Source organism: Mustelus asterias, chromosome 2 (assembly GCF_964213995.1).
Source record: "Mustelus asterias chromosome 2, sMusAst1.hap1.1, whole genome shotgun sequence".
NCBI classification, from domain to species: Eukaryota; Metazoa; Chordata; class Chondrichthyes; order Carcharhiniformes; family Triakidae; genus Mustelus; species Mustelus asterias.
In genome coordinates, this window is record NC_135802.1 from 60,077,608 (window position 1) to 60,098,526 (window position 20,919).

The window sequence follows — 20,919 nt, forward strand, 5'->3', positions numbered from 1 at the left end:
AACACGAATTGGGTATCCTGGTTCATGAGTCACAGAAAGCTGCATGCAGGTACAGCAAGCAATTAAGAAGGCAAATAGTATGTGGGCATTTATTACAAGAGGATTCAACTTTGGAAGAAAATATGTATTTTAGATGTATTTAGGGCTGAGATTAGGAGTAATTTCTTCATGTTTGGGGGGTGAATCTTTGGAATTCTTTGCCCCAGCGAACTGTGAAGGCTCAGTATGTTCAAGATTGAGATCAAACGAGTTCTACATGTTAAAAACATCAAGGAATTAGGGGATAGTGCAGGAAAATTGATGTACACGATGAGCTATTATTTCATCAAATGGCAGAGCAGACTCAAAGGGCTTGATGGCCTACTCCTCTTTCTATTTCTTATGTTCTTCTTACATGTTCAAGTTTTTAGAACAGAGTTTAAAGCCACAACTCTGACTCAGAGATGTTAGTTCTAGCACTCAAGCAAGGTTAAACAACGGGGCCTTGTTTACTTTCCTTCAGGAGGTTAAATAGATTGGGTATTATCCATAATGAGAAACATTTTACGTGTATTTATGACATACAAAATATGAGTTTAAAGAATGATAATTTGGAACCATTTTGTTATTACTACAATATACAGCATTTATATATGATATATGCTATTCAGTAGGAAAATAATAGAATAACCAATTGACAACTTATTTTTATGCAGTTATACTTATAATTGGCAGGAACCAGTTTCCATGCAGTGGCTCGTGTCAATGTTCGAAGCCACCAGCTTCTTTCCAAAGAAATAATCACCAAGCATCACTTAGAGCATCTTTAGTGACTGAATTCTGCCTTGCATTCAAACACAACATAAAAGTTTTATTACACCTTTGGCAAAAACTACAATAAATTATGGAATTGTACTTAGAAAGGACAATAAAAAGTGAAAAACAATAAAACAACAGCTTTCAAGATTGGACCCTCAGGATCATACTTCATCTCAGTGGTGGACAAATTACTTAGCATTTAGAAGGCTGAAATTCTACTCAATCACCACATTTTCCCAATCTGACAGTAAAAAGGAAATGTGCTGCATAATTCTGATATTGCTGTTCGCCTCTGTAGATCAGAAGCAATTCAGTGTATTAAAAACAGTATATCTATTCACTCTCAGATATCACTCAATTAAATTAAATATTCAGAAAATAAATAATTTGTTACATCTGGAAATAATTATGAGTTCTGTGCAAATCTTTTGCCCCTGTATTTCTTTTCTTGCCTCATTCTCCATCCTCTTTGCCTGCACCACCAACTCTCTGGCATTTAATCTATGTCTTCCACCCTAATTTTTAAAAAATTATTTTTCCCACATCCCCACACTTCACCTGCTTACAGTCGATAATATTCCTAGCTTTTCCCAGTTCTGATCAATCTGAAATGTTGAGGGTACTTAATGGGTCCTGTAAGAGTGTTAAACATGGAGATTGAGTGGAATTGATTAGATGGAGGCCAAATGTCGATGTCGGGTTGAGTTTGCAAGATAAAATCGGTGGCATGTCACTGGCATTGTGGTAAACATGGTATCTTGTGGCATCGAAAACTATCTACTTTCATTTGCATACCTATGAATACTCATTCATTGGGAAGCACGCCTAATTAAGGCCTAACCTTAAGATTATGTCAGTGTCACAAGGGAAACCTGTCCCCCATTTTTTCTCGAAAGCTTAAAGGTAGCATAGATCAAGCAAAGCTGGATCTGAGATGAGGTTTTGTCTTTGTCCAGCTTAACGGCATAGGTGAGGGCAGTAGGAGAAACTAGACTGTCCAGTAGTGGCAAGGAGTTGGGGTGTGGAAGTATGATGGTTGGGTCTTCAAACGGTGCAGTGGTTGGGCTGGCAAGAGGTTGGTGCTGATGGTTGGGTTGTCAGTACTGGAAAGTTTTGGGTGCAGGAGGGAGGAGGTGTCTGAAGGGATGCAGCTCTGGTCTAAAGGTGGAGTCCATCATTGCAGCGATCTAGTCCTGTGTGTTTAAGGAAGGTCAAGAGTCAGGGAAGAACCATTGTTTTGAACCAGGGGAGGTCCAACCCAAAAGGTATGGTAGTGCAGGTTACTGCTCCCTGAGGGAGGGTGGAGGGAAAGTGAATGCAGGTGATGGATGATGGAGAGAGGATCTAGGATGACGGCAGGAAAGCCGAGGGTAAGTGTGGAAGGATTGAGGGTGAGGTAGGGAAGGTCGAGGATCAATGGCTCAGGATGCAGGGTGATGATTGGATGCTCCATGATGATGAAGGGAAAGAGCAGGGTTATGCTGGGAAAGTCAAAGGAGATGAGAAGAAGTTTGAGGGTGAAAGAGGGAGGGTGAGTGGAATGAGCCCAACTGTAGGGTCACAAAGTTAGTATCCATTGACTTTGCTGCTAAGAAACTGTTACCTTGTTGGTGATCAGGTGCTGCTAGGAAATTTTTACTTCACGGGAAATCAGGTTCATGGCAGGGAGCCACTGTGGGATGTGAGCAGTTCTGGTTGTGGCCCATGGGAGGATCATACATTCTCATTGGTCATCTGCAGCTGTTCTAGGAATGAAGGCCATGTCACCAGAGGTCCTGCCTTCCACACACATTTATTTGGGATGTACAATGAGTCTCTTCAATCTAACTATTTTACATCCTCAGGTAGTGGGGAGAGGATTTGCCAGAGGAGTGCCTTTGTTGTACAACAACTTAGGTCATAAGTCCATCAGAGACAACAGCTGAAGGGGAGGGATGTCAGGGGAAAGGCAACCAGGGCCATTTTCATTGTTGAAGATCATTGGCACATCAGTGCTTTTTAGAACACCACTGACTATGTCCAGATGTCTGAGAGGGAACTTCAGAGATGGCTAAGGTTTGTCCAAGACATGACCTATGCGTGCTCCTCAACAAGGCTGAATTCTGCCTTGCATTCAAACACAACATAAAAGTTTTATTTCACCTTTGGCAAAAACTAAATTATGGATTATTATAAATTATGGAATTGTACTTAGAAAGGACAGTTAAAAAGTACAAAACAATAAAATTACAGCTTTCAAGATTGGATCTTCAAAATCTGCAGCCCAGTTGTTATGATCCCAGATAATGTTAATATTGGACAGTTAGTGTCCAGAATGGAACCCTGGCTCAATAGACCGTAACTTATTTTTTTACTTTTAAAGACATGGAAGAACAGAATTGGAGGACTGTCAATTAACTTTTAACCAATAAAACATTTACTGAACATGAAAAGATTGACTATAACACAATACCCTTTCACCCCACCCATATCTTCCCAAATGTACACAGATTTTTAGGGATAACACAAGTTACAAAATATATCTACACTATAATGTTCTTGGTAAGTACACAATCCATGTAAACCAGAAGGTGGCATAAGCCACAAACAACAGCAGATACTCGATACAATGAGTCTCATGCTTCAACGCACGTGCTGGGGATGGTGGGGAGGGCAATGGGAGGGTGGGACATCACTTCAATAAATGGGAATGTGGGAAGGGTTTCCGGGGGTTGGAAGGTTGCCTATAGGAGAATATCTATAGTTTCTTCAGTGCGGGAGAAACATAGCACAACCATTCTCACACTCATCTGGAATGAAGCATTAGGTGTTCTCAAGGCTTCTCATAGCTTTCAGCACCAAATGACATGGTGGAGGCTCTGAAGGTGAACAAAGTGAATATTTATTCTAGAATTATATACAGTGGCGACCTTTTTATACTTGTGCCTACATTTACCTGTGCAAACTAAGCGCCCATAACCTCTTACCCTTCCTTAACCTCATTCAAAATACTTCCCCAGGATCCACAGTTAAGGTTGGGAAGCCCTGCTGACCTCCATGCACTGTTGCCTGAGATGACATGGTGGGCCTGGACCTTACTGGTCCTGGCTTGCTCTTGGGCAGCACTTGTGTTGCAGTGCTGCCCTCCTCGGTATGTGGGGCTGGAGGTGTGTTGCTCACAGGAACAGGGGAGTCAGATCGGCTGGAAATCCCTGGGGTCTCCTGGGTGGAAGACCCCGGCCTGAGCACTAGACAATCCTCATCCCTTTAGATGCTTCATGACCCCAGTGCTCCTCCATGGGATAGAGGGGCAGCTGGGGTGAAGTCCAGAAGCCCTGTCGTCCTCTGGTGATGACACTTGTAGATTCCCACTAGCGCCTCAACCATGCAGTTGACACCCTACACTATGGAGTTCATAGCCTCAGACATGGAAGTCAAGGGCTGAACAATGGTGCAGACTTCCCTTGCCATAGAGTACACGTCCTACGCCAAGGTCTCCACTGCGGATGCCACTCCTACAGTGTTGGCCATGTTGGATTGAAGTGATGGCACCAGCTCCTCAGAAAGAAGGCAAAAGAGCCCCCCCAGTTTGCCTTGCAGTCCGAGTAAGGATGCTGTCATCCCTTTCTGATGCTCGTGACTCTGCCTTTGCAGTTCCAGCAGCTCTTCGGGGCATGTCATTGGCCAGGGGCCCAGCAAAGTAACAAAGGCCAGGCAATGACCATCACCAATAAGAAATAATTTAACCACCTCCCCATGACATTCAATTGTGTTACCACTGTCAGCATCCTTGGTGTTACCATTGACCAGAAACTTAACTGGACTCACCACACAAACAAACACAGTGGCTACAAGAGCAGGTCAGAGGATAGGAATACTGTGGCGAGTAACTCTCCTCCTGACTCCCCAAAGCCTGTCCACCATCTACTCCCCACTTGCCTGGATGGGTGCAGCTCCAACAACACTCAAGAAGCTTGACACCATCCAGGACAATGCAGCCTGCTTGATTGACACCACATCCACAAACATCTACTCCTTCCACTACCGACTCTCAGTAGCAGCAGTGTATTATCTACAAGATGCACTGCAGAAATTCACCAAACATCCTTAGACAGCACCTTCCAAACCCATGATCACTTCCAACTGGAAGGACAAGGGCAGCAGATACATATGAACACCACCACCTGCAGGTTCCCCTCCAAGCCACTCACCATCCTGACTTGGAAATATATTGTCATTCCTTGCCAGTTTCTGGGTCAAAATCCTGGAATTTCCTCCTTAACGGCATTGTGGATCAACCCAAAGGACATGACTGCAACTTTTCAAGAAGGCAGCTCACCATCATTTTCCCAAGGGCAAATAGGGATGGGCAATAAATGCTGGCCAGCCAGCGACATCCATGTTCCACAAATGAATTTTTTAAAAAGTCCTGGGCTCCAGCATCACCTGAGTGCCGGGTCTCTGGGACGTTCCTTCTTCTAACTGATGCGAATCTTCAGCTGGTAAGTGCTCACCAGTGAGTGACCCAGAAGCCTGCCTACTTAGTGAACCCACCAAGGTGTGAGTATCTGCGCTGGTGCCAGGTGCAGGTGACAGCTGTGACGCATCTTCAATGGTAGTGTTCAAAAAGTCTCTTTTGGAGATGCTCATGTCTGATGGGTTCAGGGGGTGTGAGGATGGTCCAGGCTGCTGCAAGAGAAAGGAGATGGCATTTGTGCATTAGAGGGGATAAAGGAGGGAACATTGATTACTCACTTGAGACTTGAGGAATGACTGCATGTCTTGAGGATTCTCACATTTGTTTGCTGCCCCCACTTCACCATCAGTGCAAATGCGGCCTTCCTCCTCCCCGGCCAGCTTGAGTGCTCTCTCCTCGAAGGGAGAGCTTAGAGTTCTGAGCTCCAACATGATTTTGGCTGGCTGCATCCTCTCATGCTCATTGTGATTGAGGTTGTTCTGCAATGACACAGATAGGGAGTGTGTAGGCAGGAATCGTGAGATTGAAGACGGTGATGAGGTGTGGCAGGCATGGGATTTGAGTGGAAGCTGTAGTGTGAGGAGCATAGCAGCTAATAGAGTGGAGCATGGTGATTGGGGAGGAGGGCCTCATGCCTGGTGTTGGCAACCCCTGAGGTGGCTGGATGAGATATGGAATTGGAGGTGCAAGAGGGTCCAGAGAGAGACTGGAGTTGGATCACTAACCTTGGCTAAGCGAAGAAGACTTTGCAGCTGGCACTCCCAAAGGCTGCCACTGCAGCCCAGGAAGGGGTGGAGAAGGCATTCTTCTGCAGCGGTGGTTGCATACATCTCGCTTCTGCTGCACTCCATCCAGCATTCTGTTAAGGCATCCCTCCGAAAAGCAAGGTGTGGGCTTCTTGGTTGCCATCCCCTGGAATAAATCTGGAATAAATGTTGGGAAGCCATTTATATGGAGCTCCACAGTGATTGCAGTGATTAAGTTGTGGCAGGGTGGGTGAATCAGAGAAAGCACGCCACAAGCTCGGTGTGATTCTCGTGGGCATAAAAACTTTTATTAATGAGGCATAAGACCCAGTGAGAAATGCTGGAAAATGTCAGCAGGTCTGACAGCAGGTCTGACAGTGGAGAGAAAATAGAGCCAACATTGTCAGAGGGTTTGGTTTTGCACTGGTACTTAAGACAGTGAAGCTATCAAGAACCACCTCTTTGCTCCTTGCCCACATGTCAAGGCTAGATCCATTGCATGAGTACTATATCACCTCTCCTGCTCATCAGTAGCCTTGGCCAATCTCCTTGGCACGTAATTTATTGGGAGGCCAGTTGATGCTGCATGCAGAGCTTTAATACACTGCCACATTATAACACAAATGAAATGTTACCCCGTTCCCTTCATTCAGGAACAGCTGCCAAACATGAAGCAGAACCATGCACTTTAGGAATTCCCAACAATTGCACGTAATGCTAATACATACAATGATCAAATGAACACAATATATTGCGGTAGATAAAAAGCATCTCAACACCCATTCCAGCATTGTGCCCTCAGTACTTTTTAGTTGTTCTGTTATGACCACTATGCCTTGTTGCAACTGTTATATATTTGTATTAATGCTTACTGGCTTACTGAGCTCTGCTGTATTAATGTATTCACTGGAAGTGACGTCATAAGTCCCTATCATGGAAAGCAGAGAAGAAGCAGCCATGTATGAGAACACACACCTATCAATAAAGCTCCATTGTTTTAAACCCTCTGTGTTCCCCACCATCAATCTCCAACATACAACAGCGTCCCTGACATCAGAGGCTGATGAGTAGATAGGCTGCTGAGGGTGAAGCCTTGACTCTCCTGGCTACTGGGGTCTCACATTAGTGCAGGGTCACCCTCCTCATCCGTGACTACTGGAGGTTCTGTGAGGCAGAGGAAATACAAGAACTTAGGAACAGGAGTGAGAGCTGAGGAACAACCGTTGACCCTGGAAGTGTCCAGAGAGGGAACCCAGGGCAGCTAGCTGGCACTCCTCCTCCCTCTCAGTGCACAATGGCACTTCCCTGTATCCCAGAGGAGAAGGGGCATCTGGAGGGAGGTCCAGGTGCCTCATCCCTCTCACACATTGCCACTGTTGTACTGAGCTCATGGCCAGAGCGATAGAATGCAGATCCTCTTATATATGATAGACCTGGCTTTCCATGGCAGTCGCCAACCTCTCCATGCAGGGAGCCATGTGCTCACATGCTAGATCCATGCTAAAAGTCAAGGCTCAGGTGGCCTTCTCCCCTGCCATCTGCAGAAGGTTGGTTCTGCATAGTCTCTGGCACTTCTGAAATGTTCCTCTGCCTACCTCTGCAATCTCTAGCAGGTTTATTGTGGCCAAGATTAGAGACTCATCATCAATTTAGGGTCAGCTTGGTCCTGATCCCTAATAGTCCTCCCATTTCCAGAGACCCGGCTGCTGGGACATGTATGTGAAGTGTACACCAGTATGCACCAATTCTATAGATGAATCTTCAGAAAGCTGCATGAGTGTAACTGTGCTGGTGGAGGATGAGGGAGAGGCAGATGATAGTGCATCCTCTGGGTGTTCATCAGTTGTGAAGCCGTCTGTTAGCACTATTAGCTTTTGCCTTCTCAGCTTCTGGCAATGACCTGCAGTTGAGAACAATAAAAAGATGTTATGGAGCAGCTCAGTCTATCAGGAAATCATAATCTCACTCAGATCTCAAATATTCCAATGTCTCAACAGCAGCTTGGAGCTATTCTCACTCTACAGTTGGCTAGTTCAGCTTCACCATCTAAAACAGAGTATCCTTCCTGTTCTCCGTCAATCTGCAAAGCTTCCTGCTCTAAAGGCGTGATCACTCTCAGTTTGGCCACTCTTACTCCAGTCTTGCCCCTCTCCCTGGAACTGAATGTCTCTTTAATCTGCATGTGAAATTGTTTAGTTATTAGCATGTCATGAGACACAAAAACTCTCTTGCCCCCTCGCTTCCCCATGCCACATTCTGGTCAAACAATCTGACTGGTACCCCATCACCTTATTGTGTACAACTGTCACACGGTGTGGCTCTTTTGCCATGAGATGATGAGCACTTCCCAGCCTATCCTCTTTCCCCACTTGCAAAGTCCCTTGACTTGATACCCTCATGAGAGGCCCTTTGATGCAGTACCACATTGCCACTTACCTTGGCTGATCAGAAGAGGTTGTTCATTGTTTGTGACACTGGACCTAGGATTTTGGTGAACCCCACGGCTGCTCACCTCCCCTGCGACCTCTGTCCAGGCCACCTTGGTTGAGTGAAGGATCTCCCATTCCCAACCCAGGGGAAGAACACCTCTGCCTTTCCCAAACGGCCTAGATGAGAACCTGCAGGGAAGTATTGCATATTGGACACGTCCCAGCACTACATGCTTACAATTTACACTGTAATTGAGTGTGTGGCAGTTCCTGACTGTGAGCCAAAGTGGTGCCTACTTCCAATTCTGATGTTGGAGGCTACGCTCTTCTTGTTAAATTTCACCTGTTAACTCTGTTTCTTGCAGGGTAGATGTTGCCAGAGCTGCTGACATTTCCCAGCATTTTCTGTCTTTGTTTGAGAAGAGTGTGCATGCTGAAATTAAAAATTTGAACAAACATTATATTATAAACTGATTTATTTTTAAGTCAGGTCCAATCAAAGAAACATTTTATGGACTGAATCAGCATAGCAGAGTCACAGAGAAAACCAATCTGTCAAAACAATTGATAGCCTTAAATATTGGTAACTGCATGGTCCTTTCCTTATTTTTAAAATTTAAGTAAATTTAAGATGCTTTTGTTCAGCATCTCAATTTGAACAGGATAGTCCCAATCAAATGCCAATGCTGTTGCTTCTCGAAAAGGTTGCAGTGGTAATATTTACACCCAGTTCATGTTTGATATATTCCAGAATAAACCTATTCTAAATGTTCAACTCATAATGACTGATAATGATGAAAATAGGATCAATGATCCTGCCAGATCACTCCCTCCACTATTGACTATCAACAAAACCTTCCAAACCCACAACCTCTACCACTTGGAAGAACGAGGGAAGCAGATGCTTGGGAACACCACCAGCTGCAAGCTCCTTTCCCAGCCACATGTTATCCCAACTTGGAACTAACTTGGAACTATGTTACTGTTCATTAACTGTTTCCAGGTCAAATCGTGGAGCTCCCTCCCTAACAGCACTGTGGATGTACCTACACCACATGGACTGCAGCGGTTCAAGAAGGCAATTTGGGATGAGCAATAAATGGTGACCTGGCCAGCGATGCTCATATCTTGTAAAAGAATAATAAAAGAATAATTTTCCATCCTGGACCGATCTGATTGGAAACATAGATATTCCAAATCACAGGAACTGTTGATTAAATGCACATATTGTTAGCAAATTTATTCTCTCAGTCTTATGGAAAGAATTTACATCAGTATGTGATGGAAAATTACTTTCCAATTATGTGTTATTCCCATGAAAATAACTCATTGAATTGATTTGATTTGTTATTGTCACATGTATTAGTATACAGTGAAAAGTGTTGTTTCTTGCGCGCTATACAGATAGAGCGTACCGTACATAGGGAAGGAAAGGAGAGAGTGCAGAATGTAGTGTTACAGTCATAGCTAGGGTGTAGAGAAAGATCAACTTAATTCGAGGTCGGTCCATTCAGAAGTCTGATGGCAGCAGGGAAGAAGCTGTTTATGAGTCAGTTGATACGTGATCTCAGACTTCTGTACCTTTTTCCCAACGGAAGAAGGTGGGAGAGAGTACATCTGAGGTGTGTGGAGTCTTTGATTAAGCTGGCTGCTTTACGAGGCAGCAGGAAGTGTAGACAGTATCAATGGATGGGAGGCTGGTTTGAGTGATTGACTGGGCTTCATTCATGACCCTTTGTAGTTTCTTGCGGTCTTGGACAGAGCAGGAGCAGTATCAAGCTATGATACAACCAGAAAGAATGTTTTCTATTGTGCATCTGTAGAAGTTGGTGAGAGTTGAAGTAGACATGCCAAATTTCCTTCGTCTCCAGAGAAAGTAGAGGCGTTGGTGGGCTTTCTTAACTTATAGTGTCCGCATGGAGGGACCAGGACAGGTTGTTGGTGATCTGGATGCCTAAAAACTGGAAGCTCTCGACCATATCTACTTTGTTCCCATTGATGTAGACAGGGGCATGCCCTCCACCACGCTTCCTAAAGTCGATGACCATCTCCTTCGTTTTGTTAACATTGAGGGAGAGATTATAGTTGCGGCACCAGTTCACCAGTTTCTCACTTTCCTGTACTGTGTCTTGTCAGTGTTTGAGATCTGACCCACAATGGTGATGTCATCAGCAAACTTGAAAATCGAGTTGGAAGGGAATTTGGCCATACAAAGGTGTATAAGGAGTATAGTAAGGGGCTGAGGACACAGGCTTGCGGAGCACCGGTGTTGAGGATGATCGTGGAGGAGGTGTTGTTGCCTATTCTTACTGACTGCGGTCTGTGGGTTAGGAAGTCTGGGATCCAGTTGCAGAGGGAGGAACCGAGCCCCGGGCCACAAAGTTTGGAGATAAGTCTTGTTAATATATGTTCCTGTTTCCTCGAAAAAAGTATGCATGCTTTAATATACACCACTGAAAATAACTACATTTGGGTTCATGCATTCCATAAAGTTTAACTGTTGATTCAGTGATAATTTAAGGAATGAATCTGGTAAGCAAGGCTATAATTGTAAAGCATTGTATGGGAACTATCTGCATAACATTACCAGCAACTCCCATAAGTTGGTTTTGCATTCACTGACACAGTGGGAGTGATCTTACCATTGCGCCCCATCGGCCAGTGGACGGGGTGAGCTGATAAGATCGCGCAATAGCTGAGAAATCAGTTCACGCCTGATTTCTTGCCTCTCGCGATCTTACCAGCACTGGATATCCGGCGCAATCAGCCTCATGCCCATTTCCGTTGTGAGGCTGAATAACTTATTTAAATTACCACCATTCGATATATTTTGAAATGGCTTATTGAGCCCGGGATAAAATTGTCCAGGCTCACTTGCCTGTGTGACCTTGTGACCAGGGACTGGCCAGGGACCAGTCGTGATGGCTTCGCTGGTAGAGCCAAAGGCCATTGAGGCTCCCTAGAGAGGTCAGGGGGAAGGGTGTGTGTCCCTTGTGCCGTGCCAGACTTGCAGTGCCAGCTAGGCACCCTGGCACTGCCCACCAGCCAACCTGGCACTGCTGCGCACTCTGTATTAGGGATTGGTGGGGGGAGGGAGGGAGGATCTGCTGCACACTCTGCAACAAGGGATGACCAGGGTTGGCCATGGTGGTTGGGCGGGGGGGAGGTGCGGTGGGGGCGATGATTGCAGAGGGGTGGGCCTGTGATTGTGGGGTGGGCGGACTGCCAATTGCAAGGGTAGAGAGGGAGAATCGGTCTGGGCGGGAGGGTGGGTCACGGGGTCGATTGGTCTGGGGGGGTGGGAGTATTGTGATAGGCTGCGGGTACCTGCGATAGCTGGAGGGGAGGGGGGTTGGTGGTGCTTTGTTTAGGCTGGCTGACAGCAGAAGAGGCTGAGTGACAGTCCTCTGCTGCTAGAGGCCTGCACATCTGCAATGGTGCCCTCTGCTGCTTTCTGTCCGTGTTCGGGCGACTGCAGGCAAAAAACCGTTTCTGCTGTTTTTTTCTAGTGGATAAAATTGCAAATTTGAACTCGTCCGAAAAACAGATCAGAAACTCTCCTGTTTTCACAACTGTCCTGGACTTAGAACTTTTTTGGTAAGATCGCCCCCAGTATATATCTTTCCAATCCAATATCAGATAAATAATAGTGAGTGCTGGGAATCGTTACAGAAAACTCTTAGTTAGTGTATGTACATTGGTCACTGGCAAGGATTGTGACACACTTCAAGAAGCAAGCATGAAGTTAATTTGTGACTTTATTTACAGAAAATAGATGAGTGAACTGTAAACATTATAATGCTATGTGTTTTTCAGTATCTGTACATAAACCATATATCAAATATATAACAATAACAAAGGTGCTACTTGCTTTTCTTTCTTCCTGCTGCCACTCAATCTAGCCTAGTTTCCTTTGTTAAGATGGCACTGGCTTTTTAAAATTCAGTTTTGTCAATAAGTTTTGTTTATCGATTGCAATTGGTTGCAGGACCTCCAATTAATTTTGTAAGAAGGGGAGACGGTGGCCTAGTAGTATTATCACTAGACTATTAATCCAGAAACTCAGATAATCTTCTAGGGACCCAGGTTCGAATCCCGCCACGGCAGATGGTGGAATTTGAATTCAATAAAAATAATCTGGAATTAAGATGACCATAAAACCATTGTCAATTGTCAGAAAACCCATCTGGTTCACTAATGTGCTTTAGGGAAGGAAAGCTGCCGTCCTTACCTGGTCTGGCCTACATGTGACTCCAGAGCCACAGCAATATGGTTGACTCTCAATTGCCCTTTGAAATGACCTAGCATGTCACAGAATCATAGAAAGAGGCCATTCGGCCTATCGCGTCTGCACTGACTCCAATCCCTCCTAGGCCCAATTCCCATAACTTTACGTATTTACCCTGGCACTAAGGAGCAATTTAGCATGGTCAATCAACCTAACCTGCACATCTTTGGAGTGTGGGAGAAAACCGGAGCACCCGAAGGGAACCCACGCAGACACAGAGAGAATAGAAATATAGAAACATAGAAAAACTACAGCACAAAACAGGCCCTTCGGCCCCACAAGTTGTGCCGAACATATCCCTACCTTTTAGGCCTACCTATAACCCTCCATCCTATTAGGTCCCATGTACTCATCCTGGAGTCTCTTAAAAGACCCTATTGAGTTTGCCTCCACCACCACTGACGGCAGCCGATTCCACTCGCCCACCACCCTCTGTGAAAAACTTCCCCCTAACATTTCCCCTGTACCTACCCCCCAGCACCTTAAGCCTGTGTCCTCTCGTAGCAGCCACTTCCACCCTGGGAAAAAGCCTCTGAGAGTCCACCCGATCTATGCCTCTCAACATCTTATATACCTCAATTAGGTCTCCTCTCATCCTACGTCTCTCCAAGGAGAAAAGACCGAGCTCCCTCAGCCTATCCTCATAAGGCATGCCACTCAATCCAGGCAACATCCTTGTAAATCTCCTCTGCACCCTTTCAATCTTTTCCACATCCTTCCTGTAATGAGGCGACCAGAACTGAGCACAGTACTCCAAGTGGGGTCTGACGAGGGTCTTATATAGCTGCATCATTATCCCCGGACTCCTAAACTCAATCCCTCGATTGATAAAGGCCAGCACACCATACGCCTTCTTAACCACCTCCTCTACCTGCGGGGCCGATTTTAGAGTCCTATGGACCCGGACCCCAAGATCCTTCTGATCCTCTACCGTACTAAGAGTCTTTCCCTTTATATTGTACTCCTTCATCCCATTTAACCTGCCAAAATGGACCACTACGCATTTATCTGGGTTGAAGTCTATCTGCCACTTCTCCGCCCAGTCTTGCATCCTATCTATGTCCCTCTGTAACTTCTGACATCTCTCCAGACTATCCACAATCCCACCAACCTTCGTGTCGTCGGCAAACTTACCAACCCATTCCTCCACTTCCTCATCCAGATCATTTATGAAGATGTTGATGGAGGAGAACCGGTGGATGCGGTGTTTTTGGATTTCCAAAAGGCGTTTGATAAGGTGCCCCATAAAAGGCTGCTGAAGAAGATTAGGGCACACGGAGTTGGGGGTAGTGTGTTAAAGTGGATTGGGGACTGGCTATCCGACAGGAAGCAAAGAGTCGGAATAAATGGGTGTTTTCCGGTTGGAGGAAGGTAACTAGTGGCGTGCCGCAGGGATCGGTACTCGGGCCGCAACTGTTTACCATTTATATAGATGATCTGGAGGAGGGGACGGAGTGTAGGGTAACGAAGTTTGCAGACGACACAAAGATAAGTGGAAAAGTGAATCGTCTGGAGGACGGAGAAGATCTGCAGAGAGATTTGGACAGGCTGAGTGAGTGGGCGAGGATATGGCAAATGGAGTATAACGTTGATAAATGCGAGGTTATACACTTTGGAGGAAATAATAACAAATGGGATTACTATCTCAATGGAAACAAATTAAAACATGCTACCGTGCAAAGGGACCTGGGGGTCCTTGTGCATGAGACGCAAAAGCCCAGTCTGCAGGTACAACAGGTGATCAAGAAGGCAAATGGGATGTTGGCCTATATTGCGAAGGGCATAGAATATAAAAGCAGGGATGTCTTGATGCACCTGTACAGGGCATTGGTGAGGCCGCAGCTGGAATACTGTGTGCAGTATTGGTCCCCTTATATGAGGAAGGATATATTGGCATTGGAGGGAGTGCAGAGAAGGTTCACCAGGTTGATACCGGAGATGAGGGGTTTGGATTATGAGGAGAGGCTGAGGAGATTGGGTTTGTACTCGTTGGAGTTTAGAAGGATGAGGGGGGATCTTATGGAGACTTATAAGATAATGCGGGGGCTGGATAGGGTGGAGGCGGAGAGATTCTTTCCACTTAGTAAGGAAGTTAAAACTAGAGGACACAGCCTCAAAATAAAGGGGGGTCGGTTTAAGACAGAGTTGAGGAGGAACTTCTTCTCCCAGAGGGTGGTGAATCTCTGGAATTCTCTGCCCACTGAGGTGGTGGAGGCTACCTCGCTGAATATGTTTAAAGCGCGGATGGATGGATTCCTGATCGGTAAGGGAATTAAGGGTTATGGGGATCAGGCGGGTAAGTGGTACTGATCCACGTCAGATCAGCCATGATCTTATTGAATGGCGGGGCAGGCTCGAGGGGCTAGATGGCCTACTCCTGCTCCTATTTCTTATGTTCTTATGTTCTTATGACAAACAGCAAGGGTCCCAGAACAGATCCCTGGGGTACACCGACCTCCATTTAGAAAAAGACCCATCTATACCCACTCTCTGCCTCCTTTGGGCAAGCCAGTTCTGGATCCACAGGGCAGCAGCCCCTTGGATCCCATGCCCTCTCACTTTTTCTAGAAGCCTTGCATGGGGGACCTTATCGAACGCGTTGCTAAAATCCATATAAACCACATCTACCGCTTTCCCTTCGTCAATGTGTTTAGTCACATTTTCGAAGAACTCCACCAGGCTCGTAAGGCACGATCTGCCTTTGACAAAGCCATGCTGAGTATTCTTAAGCGTACTAAACCTCTCTAAATGCTCATAAATCTTGTCCCTCAGGATCTTCTCCATCAGCTTACCAACCACTGAGGTTAGACTCACCGGTCGGTAATTTCCTGGGCTATCCCTGTTCCCCTTCTTGAAAATAGGAACCACATCCGCAATCCTCCAATCCTCCGGCACCTCTCCCATCTCCATTGACGACGCAAAGATCATCGCCAGAGGCTCTGCAATCTCTTCCCTCGCCTCCCACAGTAACCTGGGGTACATCCCATCCGGACCCGGCGACTTATCTATCTTGATGCCATTCAAAGATTCCAGCACAACCTCTTTGTTAAAGTCCACATACTCAATCTTTTCAGTCCACCGCAAGCCCACAGTACATCCACCCATGTCCTTCTCCTCTGTGAAAACCGAGGCAAAATACTCATTAAGCACCTCTGCCATTTCTCCTGGTTCCGTACAGATTTTCCCGCCTTCACCTTTTATAGGCCCTATTCCTTCACGTCTCATCCTTTTACTCTTCACATATTTATAGAATGCCTTAGGGTTTTCCTTAATCCTACCTGCCAAGGCCTTCTCGTGACCCCTTCTGGTTCTCCTAATTTCCTTCTTTAGTCCCTTCCTACAAGCCATATACTCATCTAGATCCCTATCTTCGGCAAGCTCTCTGAACCTTTTGTACGCTTTCCTTTTCTTCTCGACTAGGTCCCGCACAGCTTTCATGCACCACGGTTCCTTTAACCTACCAACTCCTCCCTGTCTGCTCGGAACGTTGTCCTGTAGAACTCTAGACAGACATTCCTTGAAAAACTGAGAATACCTCCTTCCAATTTACTCCTCTAATTTGCTGCCTTATATCTTCATATTTCCCCTTACTCCATATAAACGCTTTCCTAGCTTGCCTGATCCTCTCTTTTTCCAATGCAAGCATAAAGGAGATAGAGTTATGATCGCTATCCCCAAGATGCTCTCCCACTGAGAGATCTGACACCTGTCCAGGTTCATTGGTCAGTATCAGATCAAGTACAGCCTCTCCTCTTGTAGGCTTGTCCACATGCTGTGTCAGGAAACCCTCCTGAACACACCTAACGAGCTCCTCCCTATCCAATCCCCTTACCCTAGGGATATTCTAATCTATGTTTTGGAAATTAAAGTCTCCCATCACAACAACTCTGCTATTATTGCAACTCTCCAGGATCTGTTTCCCTATCTGCTCCTCCACCTCCCTGTTACTATTGGGCGGCCTATAGAAAACTCCCAGCAAAGTGATCGACCCCTTCCCACTCCGAACTTCCACCCACAGAGACTCTGTAGACAATCCCTCCACAGCATACACCTTCTCTACAGCTGTGACACCATCCCTGATCAGCAGTGCCACTCCACCCCCTCTCTTGCCTTCATCCCTGTCCTTCCTGAAACATCTGAATCCCGGCACCTAGAGTATCCAGTCCTGTCCCTGAGACATCCAAGTCTCCGTAATGGCCACCACATCACACTTCCAGGCATCAATCCACGCTGTGAGCTCATCCCCTTTATTCACTATACTCCTGGCATTAAAGTAAACACATCTCAATCCTTTGGTCTGAGCTCTCCCCTTCTCTATCCCCCGTCCAGCCTCCCTCTTGCACTGTCTATAACCCTTCTCTGTTTGCGAGCTAACTTCCTCACTCCCCGTCACCTCGTCTCGATCCCCTCCCCCCAACCTATCTCGTTTAAACTCTCCCCAGTAGCCTTAGCCAACCTTCCCACCAGGATATTGGTCCCCCTGGGATTCAAGTGCCACCCGTTTTTTGTGTACAGGTCACACCTGCCCCTAAAGAGGTCCCAAACTCCATACAGACAGTGACCCGAGGCAGGAATTGAACCCGGGTCCCTGGCGCTGTGAGGCAGCAGTCCTAACCACTGTGCCACCATGCCGCCCACTGAGTCACTGAATTGTATCTCACCACCATCTTCTCAAGGGCAACTAGGGATGGGCAATAAATGCTGGCCAGTCAGTGATGCCCATGTCTCACAAATGAATTTAAAAAAGCAGTCTTGGAGACTAACAGAAAGCTTCCAGCCAATAAATATTCTATTTCTTTCTGAAAACCTCTCATAAATAGTTATTGTCAATCAAATGCACCCCAGACTGCTGCCTATTGCCTGAACTGTGTCCAGGTGGCATAAGAACATCCCTTATAGCTATGTTGACACAATATCAACCAAAGATGGTATCTCTCAAAAACACATTAACCCTCTTAGCCAATGATGTGCTGTATAATATTCCTGGTGGCAATATAGTTTTCATTTTGGACCTGCTGTGAATGCATTCCTAATCATCAACATGTGTCAAGTCATAAGTTAGATATGACTTTTTTGCCAATCATCTTGTCCTGCTGGTTCAAATATATGTGGAACAGAGGATTTCTGCAGAATTCAAGAGTTATGATTTCTGTCAGGATATTTAACTACCTGTGATCATACACACCAGTGCATTAAGTGAATGGAATCCCTTCCTGTTCATCAAAATGGATGACTTCAAATGAGGGGCACTGTATAATCAATGCACCCTGCATGATGGGGAAGCCCGCAATCAGAATAAAATTTTGCGCTTGTCCTGGGTAAATGGTAAAGTTGCCACAATCCCATCTGACCATAGGCTGCTCTTCCCTTTTAGGGTCACCACACCTCAGGTGAAGGGCAAGGTTGGGAATAACCTCAGCCAGTATAAGAGTTGAATCCACGCTGTTGGCATCACTCTGCATCACAAACCAGCCAAATAAACTAATCAACCCCTAATTCTCTTGGTATAGAGCTTCAGTAACCTCCCTCATATAGTAGACTGCAAACTGTAAGATATTGCTTAACAGTTAGCATTGCCCTACTTTAAGGGTGCAGTTTTGGCTGCAGTGGTTGATCGATTTCAGGCACAACTTCTTTTGAGAATCAGAGACATCTCAAGCATTGGTCTTCACTGAAGCTGAGGTAAGGAAACTGGGATCCTTTGTGGATATGGCACCCATCTGAATGCCCTGCTCCCGTTCCTCCCTTTTCGAACAACTTGTCTTGTTCTGTGTGGCCTCTCTTTCTCTCAATCATATTCATTCCCCAAAGGAAGCCCGACCAGGCTATCCATGTCTGGAAGCAACTTTTTTCAATACCATGTTTTAAATTACACTAAAGGCACTGCAAGATCAGTTAGACCACTGTGCCTAACTTTAGCTAAGTATAGGAAACTTCCAAATTTCCACGGGCAGCACGATGGCAGAGTGGTTAGCACTGCTGCCTCACAACACCAGGGACCCTGGTTCAATTCCAGCCTCGGCTGTGTGGAGTTTACACATTCTCTCCATGTCTAGCTGGGTTTCCTCGAGGTCCTCTAGTTTCCTCCCACAGTCCAAAAATGTGCAGGTTAGGTGGATTGGCCATACTGGATTGTCACTTAGTGTCAGGGGGATTATCGGGGTGAATACATGGGGTTGCGGGGATAGGGTCTGGGTGGGATTGCGGTCGGTGCAGGCTCAATGGGCCTCCTTCTGCATTGTAGGGATTCTGTGATTCATCCTCTACTACCTCTTCTATGTGTACAACTGCACCCACTGCAGTAACCAATAACCAGAAGAAATAATCCAGCATTTCACCTGCAAGTACTCCATGATCTCCTTAAATAACATTGCATCCCAAAATGACATTGCTGGCTTCAAGTCAGTGTTATACACTGATTCATTTCACGGGTTTTCTATTCTGCCTGCTGTTGGCTGTTTTTCACCACCTGTGTACTTCTCATTAGAAGGCAACTTGGACTCAATTTTGAAAACAAGGGTGGTCATATGATGGCTAAAAATGGGTGCTACACAGTTCAATTTAGCCCCATGCTGTTTCAAACAGTATAAAATGTAAGTTAATAAATTCAGAAGTCACAGTTCCTCTAATCTATGCTTTTGTACTGTTGCCTAGTGGTAGTCTATAAAGACATCTTACCAGCATTTCCTCCTGTTCCTCCTGCAATGAGAAATAAATGGAAATCGAACATTCTTGAAATGAGGAAAACTACTCAAACATTCTGCTGCCAACCACTAATTTAAGAGCACAAAATAAATAATAAAGAGCTGTTTCCCTTCTTAACACTTAGGCAGTTCAATAAGCATGACCTGAGTTTTCCAGCATCATCTGCCAATATATATTTTTTAAAAGGAAAGCTTAGTTTCATCTTCCTTTTCAACAATTCAAATAAGACAAAATATTTTGATTGACCAACTAAGTTAGATGTAGGCAACTTGAGATTTTCCGGCCATTAAAACTTAAATTTGTATATAAAATATCTAATTCCCTCCCACTCTTAGTGCAACTCTCTTTTCAGTCAGTGCAGCATTCGCTCCATCTCCTGGCCCCCCTCCCAGAACATTCTGGAAAAAAACACTGCTTGTTTAGATGCAACAAAAATAAGCACAACCAGACTATCTGCTTTAGAAAATCTGAGGAATTATTGATTCTCATCTTGCAGACAAGGATCGAACGGTGGTGACTGAATGCCAGACTTACATGGATTTAGCTGTTGAGTGTGACAGACTAATTTATTTGTCTGGGTATGGGTGTCACTTACTGTTAGAAACAGCTCACTTACTAAGTTTTACTTGCCAAAGTGGGACTTTAAAATTACCCTGGTTGCAATCTTTTGAAGTTGGGCCTTCAATGTGAGTTGGGTGCAGTGGTATCACAAATTTAAGAATGTAATAAAGGACAGGAAATAATTATGAAGTAGTCAGAGTCATAGAAGTTTACAACATGGAAACAGGCCCTTCGGCCCAACTTGTCCATGCCGCCCTTTTTTGTACCACTAAGCTAGTCCCAATTCCCCACATTTGGCCCATATCCCTCTATACCCATCTTACCCATGCAACTGTCTAAATGTTTTTTAAAAGACAAAATTGTACCTGCCTCTACTACTACCTCTGGCAGCTTGTTTCAGACACCACCCTCTGGATACCTAAAAACTTGAAGCTCTCGACCCTTTCTACTTCGTCCCCATTGATGTAGACAGGGGCATGTTCTCCTTTACGCTTCCTGAAGTTGATGACAATCTCCTTCGTTTTGTTGACATTGAGCGAGATTATTGTTGCCGCACCAGTTCATCAGATTCTCTCTCATTCCTGTACTCTGTCTCATCATTGTTTGAGATCCGACCCACTACGGTGGTGTCGTCAGCAAACTTGAAAATTGAATTGGAGGGGAATTTGGCCACGCAGTCATAGGTGTATAAGGAGTATAGTAGGGGGCTGAGAACATAGCCTGTGGGGCACCGGTGTTGAGGATGATCGTGGAGGAGGTGTTGTTGCCTACCCTTACTGATTGTGGTCTGTGAGTTAGGAAGTTCAGGATCCAGTCACAGAGGGAGGTGCCGAGGCCCAGGCCACGGAGTTTGAAGATGAGTTTCGTGGGAATAATAGTGTTGAAGGCTGAGCAGTAGTCAATAAGTAGGAGTCTGACTTAGGTGTCCTTGTTATC

The 20,919-nt window shown here is 45.5% G+C and overlaps 1 protein-coding gene across 1 annotated transcript in view; it reads left to right on the forward strand.

Moving 5' to 3' along the window:
• Nucleotides 1–2,224: 2,224 nt before the first annotated feature.
• The window catches only part of dazl (deleted in azoospermia-like), a 176,692-nt gene continuing 157,997 nt past the window's right edge, over nt 2,225–20,919 (forward strand). Inside the window, exon 1 of the mRNA XM_078200398.1 lies at nt 2,225–2,329. Coding sequence (XP_078056524.1) covers nt 2,225–2,329 — 105 coding nt within the window. The remainder of the gene's footprint in view (nt 2,330–20,919) is intronic.